Consider the following 13,141-nt stretch of genomic DNA (forward strand, 5'->3'; position numbering starts at 1 on the left):
CCTACCTCATCTCACCTCACCTCACCATATCTCACCTGTCCCTACCTCACCTCACCATATCTCACCTGTCCCTACCTCACCTCACCATATATCACCTGTCCCTACCTCACCTCACCATATCTCACCTGTCCCTACCTCATCTCACCTCAACTCACCATATCTCACCTGTACCTACCTCACCTCACCATATCTCACCTCAACTCACCATATCTCACCTGTCCCTACCTCATTTCACCTCAGCTCACCATATCTCACCTGTCCCTACCTCATCTCACCTCAACTCACCATATCTCACCTGTCCCTACCTCATCTCACCTCAGCTCACCATATCTCACCTCTCCCTACATCACCCTACCTCATCCTCCCTTATCTCACCTCTCACAAACCCACCTTACCTTACACCTCACCTTGCCATACCTTGCCCCACCATATCTCACCTCACCTTGCGGCAACCAGACTCACTTGACATTGCTGTGTTATTGCAGGTCTTGGTATAAGCAGCATTCTCTCATTCAAGTCTCCTTCTTATGTTTTGTAGTGAATCATAACCCTGTTGCATCCCTCATGTTGACATGCCTTGTTATAACCGCCTCCATGGTCTAGTGGTAGAGCGTTGACCCAGAGTGAGACAGCCTGGGGTTTGATTCCGAGCCATATCATACCGAAAGACGTTTAAAGATGGTACTTGTTGTAACCCTGCCTGGTGCTAGGCATTAAGGGGTCAAAACAAGGACTGGTCGGCTTGGAGTCAGTATTCTGTGTCTGAGTGGGGTATTCATGTTAAACTGCAGCATGGTATCCCAGTGGGCTAGCACTATAAAATCAGCTATAGTCTGGACTAGTACAAGCAACAACACATACACCCGTGCATGCACGCTGCTGTATGAGTGCAATAATCTTCGACATGTTAAACCCCATTTCTCCTCACCTCAAATGACTTATTGCATGTTTTTTTCAAATTTGTTACAGAAAAATAAGCATATCTTTAAAGGGATAGTTGTTTTTTCTCAATGAAAAGCCCTGTCCCCGTTCCACAAGCAATCGTAGTGCTAAAATGATCATAACCTCCAGACTGTAACCAGTAACTGTGACTGGTAACATAGGCTTACTAAGATCGTTTTGTGGAATGGGTCACTGAAGCTTTCAGGACTCTAAACCCATTTAATTAAGTTTTTACAATTAAACCATGATGTACTCACTTTGTTTTACAATCCTGAGTTAAATCGGTTATTCAGGTGGGCATGTGTGGCCAAGTCGTCTAAGGTGCCGCGATTTGCTGTGCAGAGTTGCGTCCCTTGGGCACGCCAGAAACCTACGATTGTGGGTTCAAATCCCAGTTCTCCCCAATTATCTAGGTTTGTCAGCACCATACCTGTGCTCGTGGGTTTCACCGCAGTGGTAAACGTCTGAGACCTGCATCACTCAGGCACCTCCCACATTAAGCTGACTCGCCGTGATATAACTGGAAAAATGTTAAAAGCTCACTCACTCGTTATTCAGTCCACCCGGTACAACTACAGCAAAGAGGAGAAGTTTGCCCTGATTGAAGTTATCGCCATGATCAAAGGGCTGCAACTCCTCATGGCCCGGATGGAGTCGGTGTTCATGGATGCCATACGGCGCCACATCTATACCGAGTTGCAGGACTTTGTTCAGCTGGTACTCAGGGAGCCACTGAGGAAGTCCATCAAGAAGAAAAATGATGTCATCAAAGTGTGAGTAACTTCATTAGATAAGAGTTAAGATCCGGGGTAGAATAGGTCTTCAGCAACCCATGCTTCCGTAAAAGGCGACTAACAGTATCGGGGTGTCAGGCTCACTGACTTTTGTGGATCAATGCTCATGATGTCAATCATTGGATTGTCTGGTCCAGACTCGCAAATATGGTTGTCGTATAATGCGACTAACAGGATACTATCCCTTTTTTCTTTGTGATACAACTGTAGAGATTCCGGGTAAGAATATAGTCCCTAGCATCTTCCTGAGGCAAGGAACTTAACTGACCATAAAAGTCCAGTTTCCACCATGGCCAAACTAGGCTGGAATTATGGAGTTTCAGTTTGGCCTGACTGACGAGTCTATGCATAGTCCAGTCAGTTAGATCCCTTGCCTCTGGAAGTCGCCAGTAACCTATACTTGTTGTAAGAGGTGATTAAGTGGATCGGGTGGTCAGTGACTTGGTTGATAGCATGTTGTTGTATGCCAACCAGTGTGGATCGATGCTCATGATGTCAATCACTGGATCAGTCTTGTGAATCTTCTAGTTAAACTGTGTATTTCTGATAAGGCTTACAAAAATAATAGTCTTGTTCTCAGGCTCCACCTGCATCATCATAAAGTCTGCCGCAAGTTTTGTTTTTGTTTCCATTTTTTAAAAAATATAAAAATCCTGATACTTAAAGACAGTGCATACAAAAAATTGAAAATGGAAACAAAATGTGCAATGAACTTTATGATGATGTGGGCAGTGCCTGAGGACCAAGACAATTATTTCTTTTAGCCTTAAACTGCAGTGACTTGGTCGACTTTTGATGGGATTTACATCTGTATCATTAGCTAATTTGAGAGGAATATGAGGGACATTATTTCTAATAAGCAATGAATGTCTGATGCTATGTTAAAGTGACTGTAGCATGTAAAAATGTCATGTAACAGCTTGTCATAAAACATGAAAAAATTACCTGTCATTTTAAATAAAGTTGAAACGTCTCTGGTATTTTGTGATACTGCTCCTTGATTCATGTACTGGGCTGTATGTTGACAGTATCATCATGTCGGTGAGAGACACATGTGCCGATTGGCTGAGAGGCGTGGAGCCCCAGGATGACCCCGCCATGCGGGGAAAGAAGGACCCTGACGACGGCTTCCACATCAAAGTCCCGAGGAGGAATGTCGGACCCTCGACGACACAGGTAAACAGTTTCACATATTGCTTGGTCGGTGGGGACTGATATAGCTGATGTTATATTAACCATAGCAAAAACCTATGCTGGTCATAAGAAGCCAGCAAATGGATCAGGACTTAGTTATTTCCTCGGATGGAAGACTAATATTCGTGCTCACAATATTGATCACTGGATTGTCTGGTCCACTCTCGATTATGTACTGGCCACCATCATATAACTGTAATATTCCTGAGTGCACATTAAACAATAAACAAACAAATGTTAGGTGTGTTGCATCCTATGTGAAACATAAACCACATGTGGTAGTGTGTTGGTTGACTGGCAGGGAAACGTATAGTATCATCATTGTTTGATAGTGATTCACTTATTTAATTTTCGGGAATCGTACCATGGATTTCTCGTGATTATGGAAAGGGTTTTGTCACGTTTGTTCACTGTCTGTCTGTTGTGTTCCAGCTGTACATGGTTCGGACCATGCTGGAGTCTCTGATCGCAGACAAGAGTGGCGGCAAGAAGACACTGAGGAAGGACATCGACATCCAGCACCTGCAGGCCATTGACAACTTCCACAAGACTTCCTTCTTCTGGAACTACGTGCTCAACTTTAACGGTAGGTGCACTAGACGTTAACTTTGTAGTTCCATTTACTCACATGATTAGAATAATCTCATTTTGGTACACAACTTATTATTTGATGTGGTGAAGAAGTACTGTGTTCCATATTGAACACCGCATCAAGAAGCAGGGTCACCGTGACCCATTCAGTGAGTGAGTGAGTATGGTTTTATGCCGCTTTTAGCAAAAATTCCAGCAATATCACGGCGGGGGACACCAGAAATGGGCTTCACACATTGTACCCATGTCGGGAATCGAACCCGGGTCTTCAGAGTGACGAGCAAACGCTTCAACCACTAGGCTACCCGACCTCCCATGACCCATTCAGAGGTAGTGATATCATTACCACTGTGATATCAACAGTGATGCCTGTATTAGATCAACAGTGATGCCTGTATTAGATCAACAGTGATGCCTGTATTAGATCAACAGTGGTGCCTGTATTAGATCAACAGTGATGCATGTATTAGATCAACAGTGGTGCCTGTATTAGATCAACAGTGATGCCTGTATTAGATCAACAGTGATGCCTGTATTAGATCAACAGTGATGCCTGTATTAGATCAACAGTGGTGCCTGTATTAGATCAACAGTGATGCCTGTATTAGATCAACAGTGATGCCTGTATTAGATCAACAGTGATGCCTGTATGAGATCAACAGTGGTGCTTGAGTTATGGCATCAGATGATGTAGATGAACTAGGTGGACTGGTTCAGAGTTTTGTTTACTCGGCATGAACGTTACGAATAACTAAAATCCTGAACAACACAAATGTAGATCCAGCATACAGGTCACAGGGCTACTGAATCAGATAACATGTTAAAAAATAGCTTGTCTTCGACTTGAATCCTACTTGGCTAGAGCCAAGTGGTTTATCTTTCCGGATAATTCAAAGAAGGTTAAATGATTGTGTGGTACGTAAACATGAAACTATGAGAGCATCAGTGATCAACAAAGGTTGGCACAGGCCATGAATTAAGAAGTTTGTCTTCAAAAGGTATTACATGCTTGGTTTGCTTGAATAGGCCAGGTAGACAAACAAGATACAAAATGTATTGAAAAAGACCTTAAATTTGTCAAAATGGTTGTACTTACTTTGAGAACTGTGATGAAAGTCTGAGTTTCAGCAACAGATTGTAAAGAGTACTTCGAATTATTAGAGTTTTCTTAACACTTTTGGACTGTGAATGGCCTTGAGTGGCAGGTGATGAATGCATGTTGGATTGGGAATGATGGAAGCTATCTGTTTCAGTAGCAGAAGAAATAGCAATGGGTTATTGAGGTCAATGAGATAAAAACATGGCCTATTGCATACTGTGCCACAAGAAATAGGTTTTTTTGCAACAGGGATTGATCAGCTGGTCATAAGAGGCGACCAAATTGATCGGGTGGTCAGGCTTGGTAACTTGGTCATTGTGTCACGTACCCCAGTGGCATTAATGCTAAGGTTCATAGAATTCTTCGACTCCTCAAAATTCTGTCCAGAAAAACTTTGTTAATATATCGATATCATCACAAAAGCTGTAAAGCTCCTGGCTAATCCTCTGTCTGCCTCGCTATGTTATCTGTGTTTGGACCTCATATGCTGTGTGATACAGTTGTTTTCTGTTCTGATTATTGCTCACAACATCAAAGGGCAGTGGGGTAGCCTAGTGGTTAAAGCCTTCGCTCATCACGCTGAAAGCCTGGGTTTGATTCCCTACATGGATGTAATGTGTGAAGTATATTTCTGGTGTCCCTCACCTAGATATTGATAAAAGTGGCTTAAAACCATACTCACTCACTCACTCACTCACAATATCAATTGCTGGATTGTCTGGCCCAGACTCTATTACCAAGAAGCTACTATCACTTAGCTGTAAGATTACTGAGTGCAGAGACCTGTGAAGATCCGGGTTAGAATAGGATTAATGGGATCAGGTGGTCAGACTCGCTGACTTGGTTGATGCATGTCATCGTATCCCAATTGTGAGGATTGATGCTCATGATATCAACCACTGGATTGTCTGGTCCAGACTCTATTATTTACAGACCGCCGTCATATAGCTGGAATATTGCTGAGTGTTGCTTTAAACAACAAACTGAGTGCAGAATTAAACAACAAACAAACAGTACTACAGTTAAATGTTAACAATGATTGTGAATTCTCGAGTACTACAGTTAAATGTTAACAATGATTATGAATTCTATTTCAATGCACACAGATCCGTTGACTTGATGTTTGTTTGTTTGTTGTTCATGCAGCCACGTGTCCAGCACGACTGCTTCAGTTCAGATGGTTGGTTGGTTGGTTGGTTGGTTGTTTGACGCCACACTCAGCATTATTCCAGCTATATGACGACAGTCTGTAAATAATGGAATCTGGACCAGACAATCCAGTGATTGATATCATGAGCATCAATCCACGCAATTGGGATTGATGACATGCATCAACCAAGTCAGCGAACCTGACCACCTGGTCCCATTAGTCGCCTCTTACGACAAGCATAGTCACCTTTTACGGCATGCATGGGTTGCTGAAGACCTATTCTACCCTGGATCTTCACGGGTCCCGTTGACTTGAGCAATAATATCATACATGTGCTTTGAGCATTTCCCTGGTGTCTTGTGCTTATTGCATAGTTATTGCCAAGACTTTGTACGTGTTAAATGCTTGTGTAGACATGACACTATGTGTACAATACTTTCTTTCAGAGTCGCTGTTCAACTGCTGCGACTTGTCCCAACTGTGGTACCGAGAATTCTTCCTGGAACTCACCATGGGCAAGAGAATACAGGTGGGTCGGACTCATCCTCGGCACTCAGGGGCTCTTTATTTGTGATGATGCCACATTTAGGATCTAGTATTGAAATTACAACTTCTCAGATCAAACAGGGTGTGGGTTCAGATCCAGTGATAGAAACAAACTGTCTTAGTCCTCTAGTCCGATAACGATAACAAAACCCTTAATAATGGCAACTTTCTACTAGTCCTTATGATACCTTAACTATTGGGCAGTCCAATAAGGCCTAAAGGACTCGTGCCAATTTCTAATGCTGAAATTCACACATGATTTCATCTCAAAAACACATTCTGGGTGTTATCTTTCCAATGAGGCTGGATATTTGCTGTGAAGATGTTGTCCCACTTTTGTCACATTTCTTCGTTTCTTATTATCTCTAAACATAGTTTCCTTTATGAGAGACACATACAGACAGGGGGTATAGTAATAGGTGTTGTTCATCTGTCTGTCTTTCTGGGGCAGCACTCAAAGTATTGAGCAATGAACTTGTGCCTTTTGCTATTTTTTAATTTTTGAAATTTTGTCCGGTTTTCATGAAAACTAAATGAACTCAGGTTCAGATGTTAGTTGGTTTGTTTCAAGAGCATAACACAAAGTCCATTTAATATGTCTTCATCATATTTTGCTGAGATATCAGTCGGGGGCACGGATGGCCCATTTGTCTAAGGTGCCACGAATCGCTGTGCAAAGTTGCTTCCCTTGGGCACACCAGGAACCTATGATTGTGGGTTTGAATCCCGGTTCACCCTGATTATGTTTCCAGGTTTGTCAGCACCATACCCTTGCTTGTGGTTTTCACCGGAGTGGTAAACGTCTGAGACCTGCATCACTTCGGGCTTTCCTCCCACATTAAGCTGACATGCCGTGATATAACTGGAATACTGTTAAAAGTGGCGTTAAACACAACTCACTCACTCAGTCACTCACTCACTCACTCACTCAGATATCAGTCAAGCTATGAAGCGTGCCTTTGGATATTAAGGAATTTTATAATTTTAAAATTTTCATCGTTTTAGTAATAAGAAATTGTAATCAATGAACCGTTATTGAATCAATCATTTGTGCTTCCTCCCTGACCCACAAAGATCCGGGGTAGAATAGGTCTTCAGCCCCATGCTTGCCGTAAAAGGCAACTATGCTTGTCGTAAGAGGTGACTTAACGGGATCGGGTGGTCAGGCTCGCTGACTTTGTTGAAGCATGTCATCGATCCCAATTGCGTGGATCGATGCTCATGATAATAATTCACAGGATTGTCTGGTCCAGACTTGATTATTTACAGTCATATAGCTGGAATATTGCTAAGTGCGGCGTAAAACAAAAAACCAACCAACCAACCAACCAACTACTTCCTCCCTATTCAGTCAAGGGGTCAAGTGATTACATTTATATACAGTCGTGCCCCGCTTATACGGACTTCAGATATCCGGAAACCTCGGTTCCCGGACGATTTTCATTCAAAACGAAATAATGACTATATAAATTTACCCGTATATCCGGAAATTCAGTTTCCGGAACCGGACGGTCATTTTCATACACAAAACACTGAAATGCACACAAAATTGTCTCACTTATCCGGACAATACACTTCCGCTGGTGGTAATCCTTCCGCTGATGGTAATCCTTTGACTCGTGAGAAGTCAATTAACAAAGTGACACTGAGTTACGTTTGAGACGAGCTTGTTTATTGTACATGTAATCCCCAAGCACAAGTTCGTGGCTTGTATAGAGACCTTGATTACCTATTACGAGAACACAGGCGATCTGGACAATTTGGATTTATTGTTTAAAATTCAAACCTCAAAATGTGGTAAAGTTCAAACTTCCATGACAGACTTCCAGTAAGAAGCTGGTTTCAGTTATACGGAAATTCGTTTATACGGACGAATTGTGAAGTGACGCAAGTGTCCGTATAAACGAGGCACGACTGTATTTGGAATTGGGGATCTTTGATAGTTTCTGTATCTTGTATGTCAACCAGCAGTGTATTATTATCCCCTGGGGGATACAGAAATGGGTTATACTCGAAAAAACAAGAGAGATATCTTAACCAAACTTGGCACATAGATAGGTCTAGTGGTGAACTGGTGCCTTCTGATAATTTGAATTATGGAAAAAATTATTTTCAAGTTTCCATGGCAATCACTTTGACTATGACTGGACATGTCATATTGGCAGGGAGTATGAGTATTTCATGCTTGTACAATTTTTGATGATGAGTCAATGTCTCTTTGTAGCATGTCCAAGACATCTTGTGTAGTCAGGGGCTGGAGTCTGTCACGCAGTAGTCAGGGATATGAATACTTCATACTAATTTAGCATTTCATTCAATGCAGTAATGTAACACCAGCTGTTGATTTCCCCCCACCACCCACCACCCGTCTTTATCATTCTTGTTATCAGTGAAATACAAGTAGCATTTGTGAAGTTGAAAATCAGTAATAATAGCCTAAATCAGGAAATTTTAGATTCCAATTTTAACTTTTATTTTCTGTAAACCTTGATGAATATTAACCCCTTATAATGGTTACATAAATCCTTGACAAATAACAAAAATGGCAAATCAGATGCTGGTGGGAAATTGCTGGGGCATAACACAAACCACTTAGTTTTGATTGCATCTACTGGTTTGCCTGGCTGCGACTTCATTACTTTTAACCTGACCCATTGTCTTATGCGAATTCAGTGGAACGTATACAATAACTATTTGTCTCTGTTGTAGTTCCCGATTGAGATGTCGATGCCCTGGATCCTCACCGACCACATCCTGGAGACCAAGGAACCTTCCATGATGGAGTGAGTAGACAAGTGTACTTGATAACATATGAGAACAGTGCTTCCCAAAAACGTTCCAATAAATGGCAATATGTGGTGCTTTCGTGCGTTGCACCTTGGACAGATTTATTTATTAGTGCAACTTTAGCTAGGAATGATATAAAAAGTCATCACTTCATATTGAATTTATATTCTTACAGCCCCTACAGCCTCTTATGTTATGTTTGCTGATTTGATTGAATGATAGGGGGATCATAGAACAACAGAGTTTATGTAACAAAGGGGCAGGCGGTGCACGGCACACAGGTCATAAAGTTCAGCTATGTTGGTCACGGAGAGTAGACAGATGGGTGACCGTGTTCGGCAGCATGACTCCTAAGTTGCTAGGCCTTTGGGGACTGCGTCCGTGGTCTAGTGGTAGAGCGTCTACCCGGAGAACGGAAAGTCAGGGGGTCAATTCCCGACCCCATCGTACCAAAATATGTTAAAAGATGGTACAGTAAACTATGGTTATAACGGACTCAAAGGGACCACTAATTTTAGTTCGTTACAACCGGCATACGTTATAAACATATATACAGCATATATACAGCAAATGGCCAGGACAAAAAAACACCAGTTTGTTATATCTGCAAGTTCGCTATAAGTATGTTTGTTTTAAACATAGTTTACTGTACTTGTTGTTACCCTGCCCTGCGCTCCACATTAAGGGTCCAAAACAAGGAGTGGTCGGCTCAAGGTCAGTGTACTGTGTCAGAATGGAACACATGATATATTTGTCTCTTTAGGCAAGTAACTTTGTTCAAAATATGCCTCTGTTCACGCAGCAGTGAAATGGGTACTCAACAGGCTGACATGGTAATGTGACTGCTAACCTTCTAATGTCTCACAGGCTGCTTGCACACCCCATGAGCTGACAATGAAAATCAAGTGCACATTGATCCATTGACCAGAATATTAATGTAGCACTTTGAGCATGCTTGAGGGTGTGGACTATGATAAATAGTACTATACACGATACACTTATTATTATCATTGTATTGAAGTTGTAGAGTCCTGGAGTGTTTTACATGGCTGGTATTTGTTTGTGAGTCACTAAGTTGGTATGTTGTGTGTAGGTACATCCTGTACCCCCTGGACTTGTACAACGACTCCGCCCACTACGCCCTGACCAAGTTCCGGAAACAGTACCTGTATGATGAGGTGGAGGCTGAGGTAGGTGGAGGAATGGCAGGCACCGAGACAGGACACTTGTCACTGGAATACAAACTACGCTAGTGAAATATGTATAGATAAAACACATCTTCGAGGTTGGGTTGAAAATTTTAAACCAAAACTGAGGAGGAGTGTTTTATCCAACTTATTAACTGTCTATATGCAAGAAATGCCAGAAAAAATAAGAAAACATTGACATACCTTATAGTGAAATAATACACTGTGTTCTTGAGAAAAAACATGTGCAGCATGGACCAGCTGGAGTCATGACATGTAAAAGTGAACAACTTCTCATCTCCTGCCCCAGTAGCTCAGTGAGAAAACAGTGGGTTACAAAACTTAACACCATATGTGATGTTGCAGGTTTTGATTCACGTTATGGAATTTTCATGTAAAAATATTGTGACTTTTAACCAATAATCAAACACGATTGTGTTCATATCAAGAGGCATGTTTATAAAGCGTTTATTGTAAAACCTATGATTAAAATGTAAAACCTCAAAGCAGGTTTACAAGTGACCTATTCCTAGGTTTGGAATAGAGCCACTATGTTTACTGGAGGTTGTCAGAAACCTAATGCATTATAGTAATACAGTGATAGGTTTATAAGCATGGACCACATGCCCCTAAACAAGGATATCCCTGCCTTTAAGAAGCACCTTTAAAGTTCCATGTCATATAAACCCACTCACAAGGGATTAGAACGAAGCACTTGTTTTTCCTAAGTTTGTCAGTTGACATGTAGTTTGATCTGCCTCCAACAGAAAGATTTGTTTAAACCGTCTTGAAAGATTACAACCTTGTAGACAGTGAAGAACATATTTTTGAAAGTTTAAGATTACATGAATCTCTTGACTTTAATGATATTTTATAAATATCATACCCTTGTGTATAGTACATCCACCCTGTAACCTCGAAAGTACCCACTCGTCTGATGGTAGATGACCAGATGGTGAAAACATGGATATGTACATACACCTGAAACACAAGTGTCACAACGTGTGGTGTCACCCTGGGCAAGTGACTTAGTTCAAATGTGTCTCTGTTCACCCAGCAGGGAATGGGTACCTGATATGTGAGGTGGATGTAAAAAACATCTAGCGCCCATGGGCAGCTTGGGTTGTATACTTCTCAGGAGGTTGAGAATGATACCTGGAATGCAAACGGATACACTTGTCGGGGAAAAATAAAACTGCATTTGAGCAGATACTAGTACCTGGATACATGCGGTATAATGATGATGATGATGATGATGATGATGATGATGATATGAAATTCTAAGATATCCTATTTGTTTGGCAGGTGAATCTGTGTTTTGACCAGTTTGTGTACAAGTTGAGTGACCAAATCTTCGCCTACTACAAGCATCTTGCAGGAAGGTGAGATACTGATATACTATTTCTGTAACTTTGGTCCTCTACAGGGTTGTAGCCTTGTGGTGAAAGCTTTCACTCATCATGACGAATGTCTGGGTTCAGTTCTTGGCATGATTACAATGTGCCAAGCCCTTTTCTGGTGTCCCCTGTGGTGATATTGCTGGAATATTGCTGAAAGCCGTGTCGGATCATCTTTGTAAAACAGAGTCAAGGCCGAGGTCCTAGATGTTACTGCAACAATGCTCCATGCGTTAACTCCTGTTTGAAGTGACTGACCTCATCTTCCTGAGCTTTCACCCCTATTTTCCTGAGGCAAGGGAGTTTACTGGCTGTAAGAGTCCAGTTTCCACCCTTGCCGAACTAGGCTGGATATATGGACTAATTAATCTATGCATAAGCCACTCAAAATCGTGTAACGAAATGAAATCCGGTTCGTAAACTGTCGTGCAGATTTTGGTCGATGGTTTGATTTGAAAATCATGTGTACTGTTAACTTGGTGTCAATAGATATTTTTCAAATCTTTTCATGTCTTCAATCAAGGTGCTCACATGATTTGATGCACTTTATGAAGTAAGACCTGTTTTTTTACAATTTAGATCTTGATTATCGATCAGATCGTCTTGTCTTGATTGTTTGTCTTTATGATTGATTATACCGAAAGTTGCTAATGTTTAGAAATATAGGAACTTGATTGTTTTCTTTACATTAGGTAACAAAAAAATAATGATTGAATGTGAAAAATGATTAAATTATTAAGAAAATATTGGACTGCATGCCACTCAACATGAAGTGCCAAAAGTCAACATTTGCCGTTTCTGGTAGTTGTGTGCCGACACTTTTGGCCGATACTTGTGATGTTTTCTTTTTGAAGTAAATAAACAGCTGAAAGTGTTTATATTTTGCAGGTTGAGCATTTATGCATAAAACATGTAACTTAAATGATACATAAAGACTTCTTATCAACAGTTTTTGCGAGTTTCATTTGGGGTGTCCTTTCACTATGCGCCTGTCGAATGGGATCAGCAGTAGCATTGAGAACATTAACTCATTCAGCGTTGTTATGTAGCTGAGATACTCCTGCAGTGTTAAACATCCATCCATTATTTCAAGTGACTGATCAGCTGTGGCATTTCTTGCAGCATCATGCTGGACAAGCGGTTCCGAGCCGAGTGTGCCAGTCAGGGCGCCAAGATCTTCTACCCAGTGGCAAACCGCTACTCCACGCTGCTCAAACAGAGACACGTCCAGGTAAATCAGTAGTAACCAGGAATCTGGTCAAGTTAATATGTCACCAGGTGGCCAACCGCTACTCCACGCTGCTCAAACAGAGACACGTCCAGGTAAATCTGTAGTTACCAGGAATCTGGTCAAGTTGATATGTCACCAGGTGGCCAACCGCTACTCCACGCTGCTCAAACAGAGACACGTCCAGGTAAATCGGTAGTAACCAGGAATCTGGTCAAGTTGATAT

The 13,141-nt window shown here is 41.6% G+C and overlaps 1 protein-coding gene across 2 annotated transcripts in view; it reads left to right on the forward strand.

Moving 5' to 3' along the window:
* LOC139450740 (cytoplasmic FMR1-interacting protein-like) overlaps positions 1-13,141 on the forward strand; it is a 51,603-nt gene that overhangs the window by 14,906 nt on the left and 23,556 nt on the right. Inside the window, exons 11-18 of one of the 2 annotated variants that reach the window (XM_071232556.1) lie at positions 1,501-1,715; positions 2,765-2,912; positions 3,363-3,516; positions 6,217-6,299; positions 9,026-9,099; positions 10,197-10,293; positions 11,596-11,672; positions 12,810-12,918. In XM_071232556.1, the coding sequence (XP_071088657.1) occupies positions 1,501-1,715; positions 2,765-2,912; positions 3,363-3,516; positions 6,217-6,299; positions 9,026-9,099; positions 10,197-10,293; positions 11,596-11,672; positions 12,810-12,918 (957 nt within the window). The remainder of the gene's footprint in view (positions 1-1,500; positions 1,716-2,764; positions 2,913-3,362; positions 3,517-6,216; positions 6,300-9,025; positions 9,100-10,196; positions 10,294-11,595; positions 11,673-12,809; positions 12,919-13,141) is intronic. The other variant, XM_071232557.1, reaches the window with a different exon arrangement.

Source organism: Haliotis cracherodii, unplaced genomic scaffold (genome assembly GCF_022045235.1).
Source record: "Haliotis cracherodii isolate W230 unplaced genomic scaffold, xgHalCrac1.p SCAF_8, whole genome shotgun sequence".
Lineage (NCBI taxonomy): Eukaryota > Metazoa > Mollusca > Gastropoda > Lepetellida > Haliotidae > Haliotis > Haliotis cracherodii.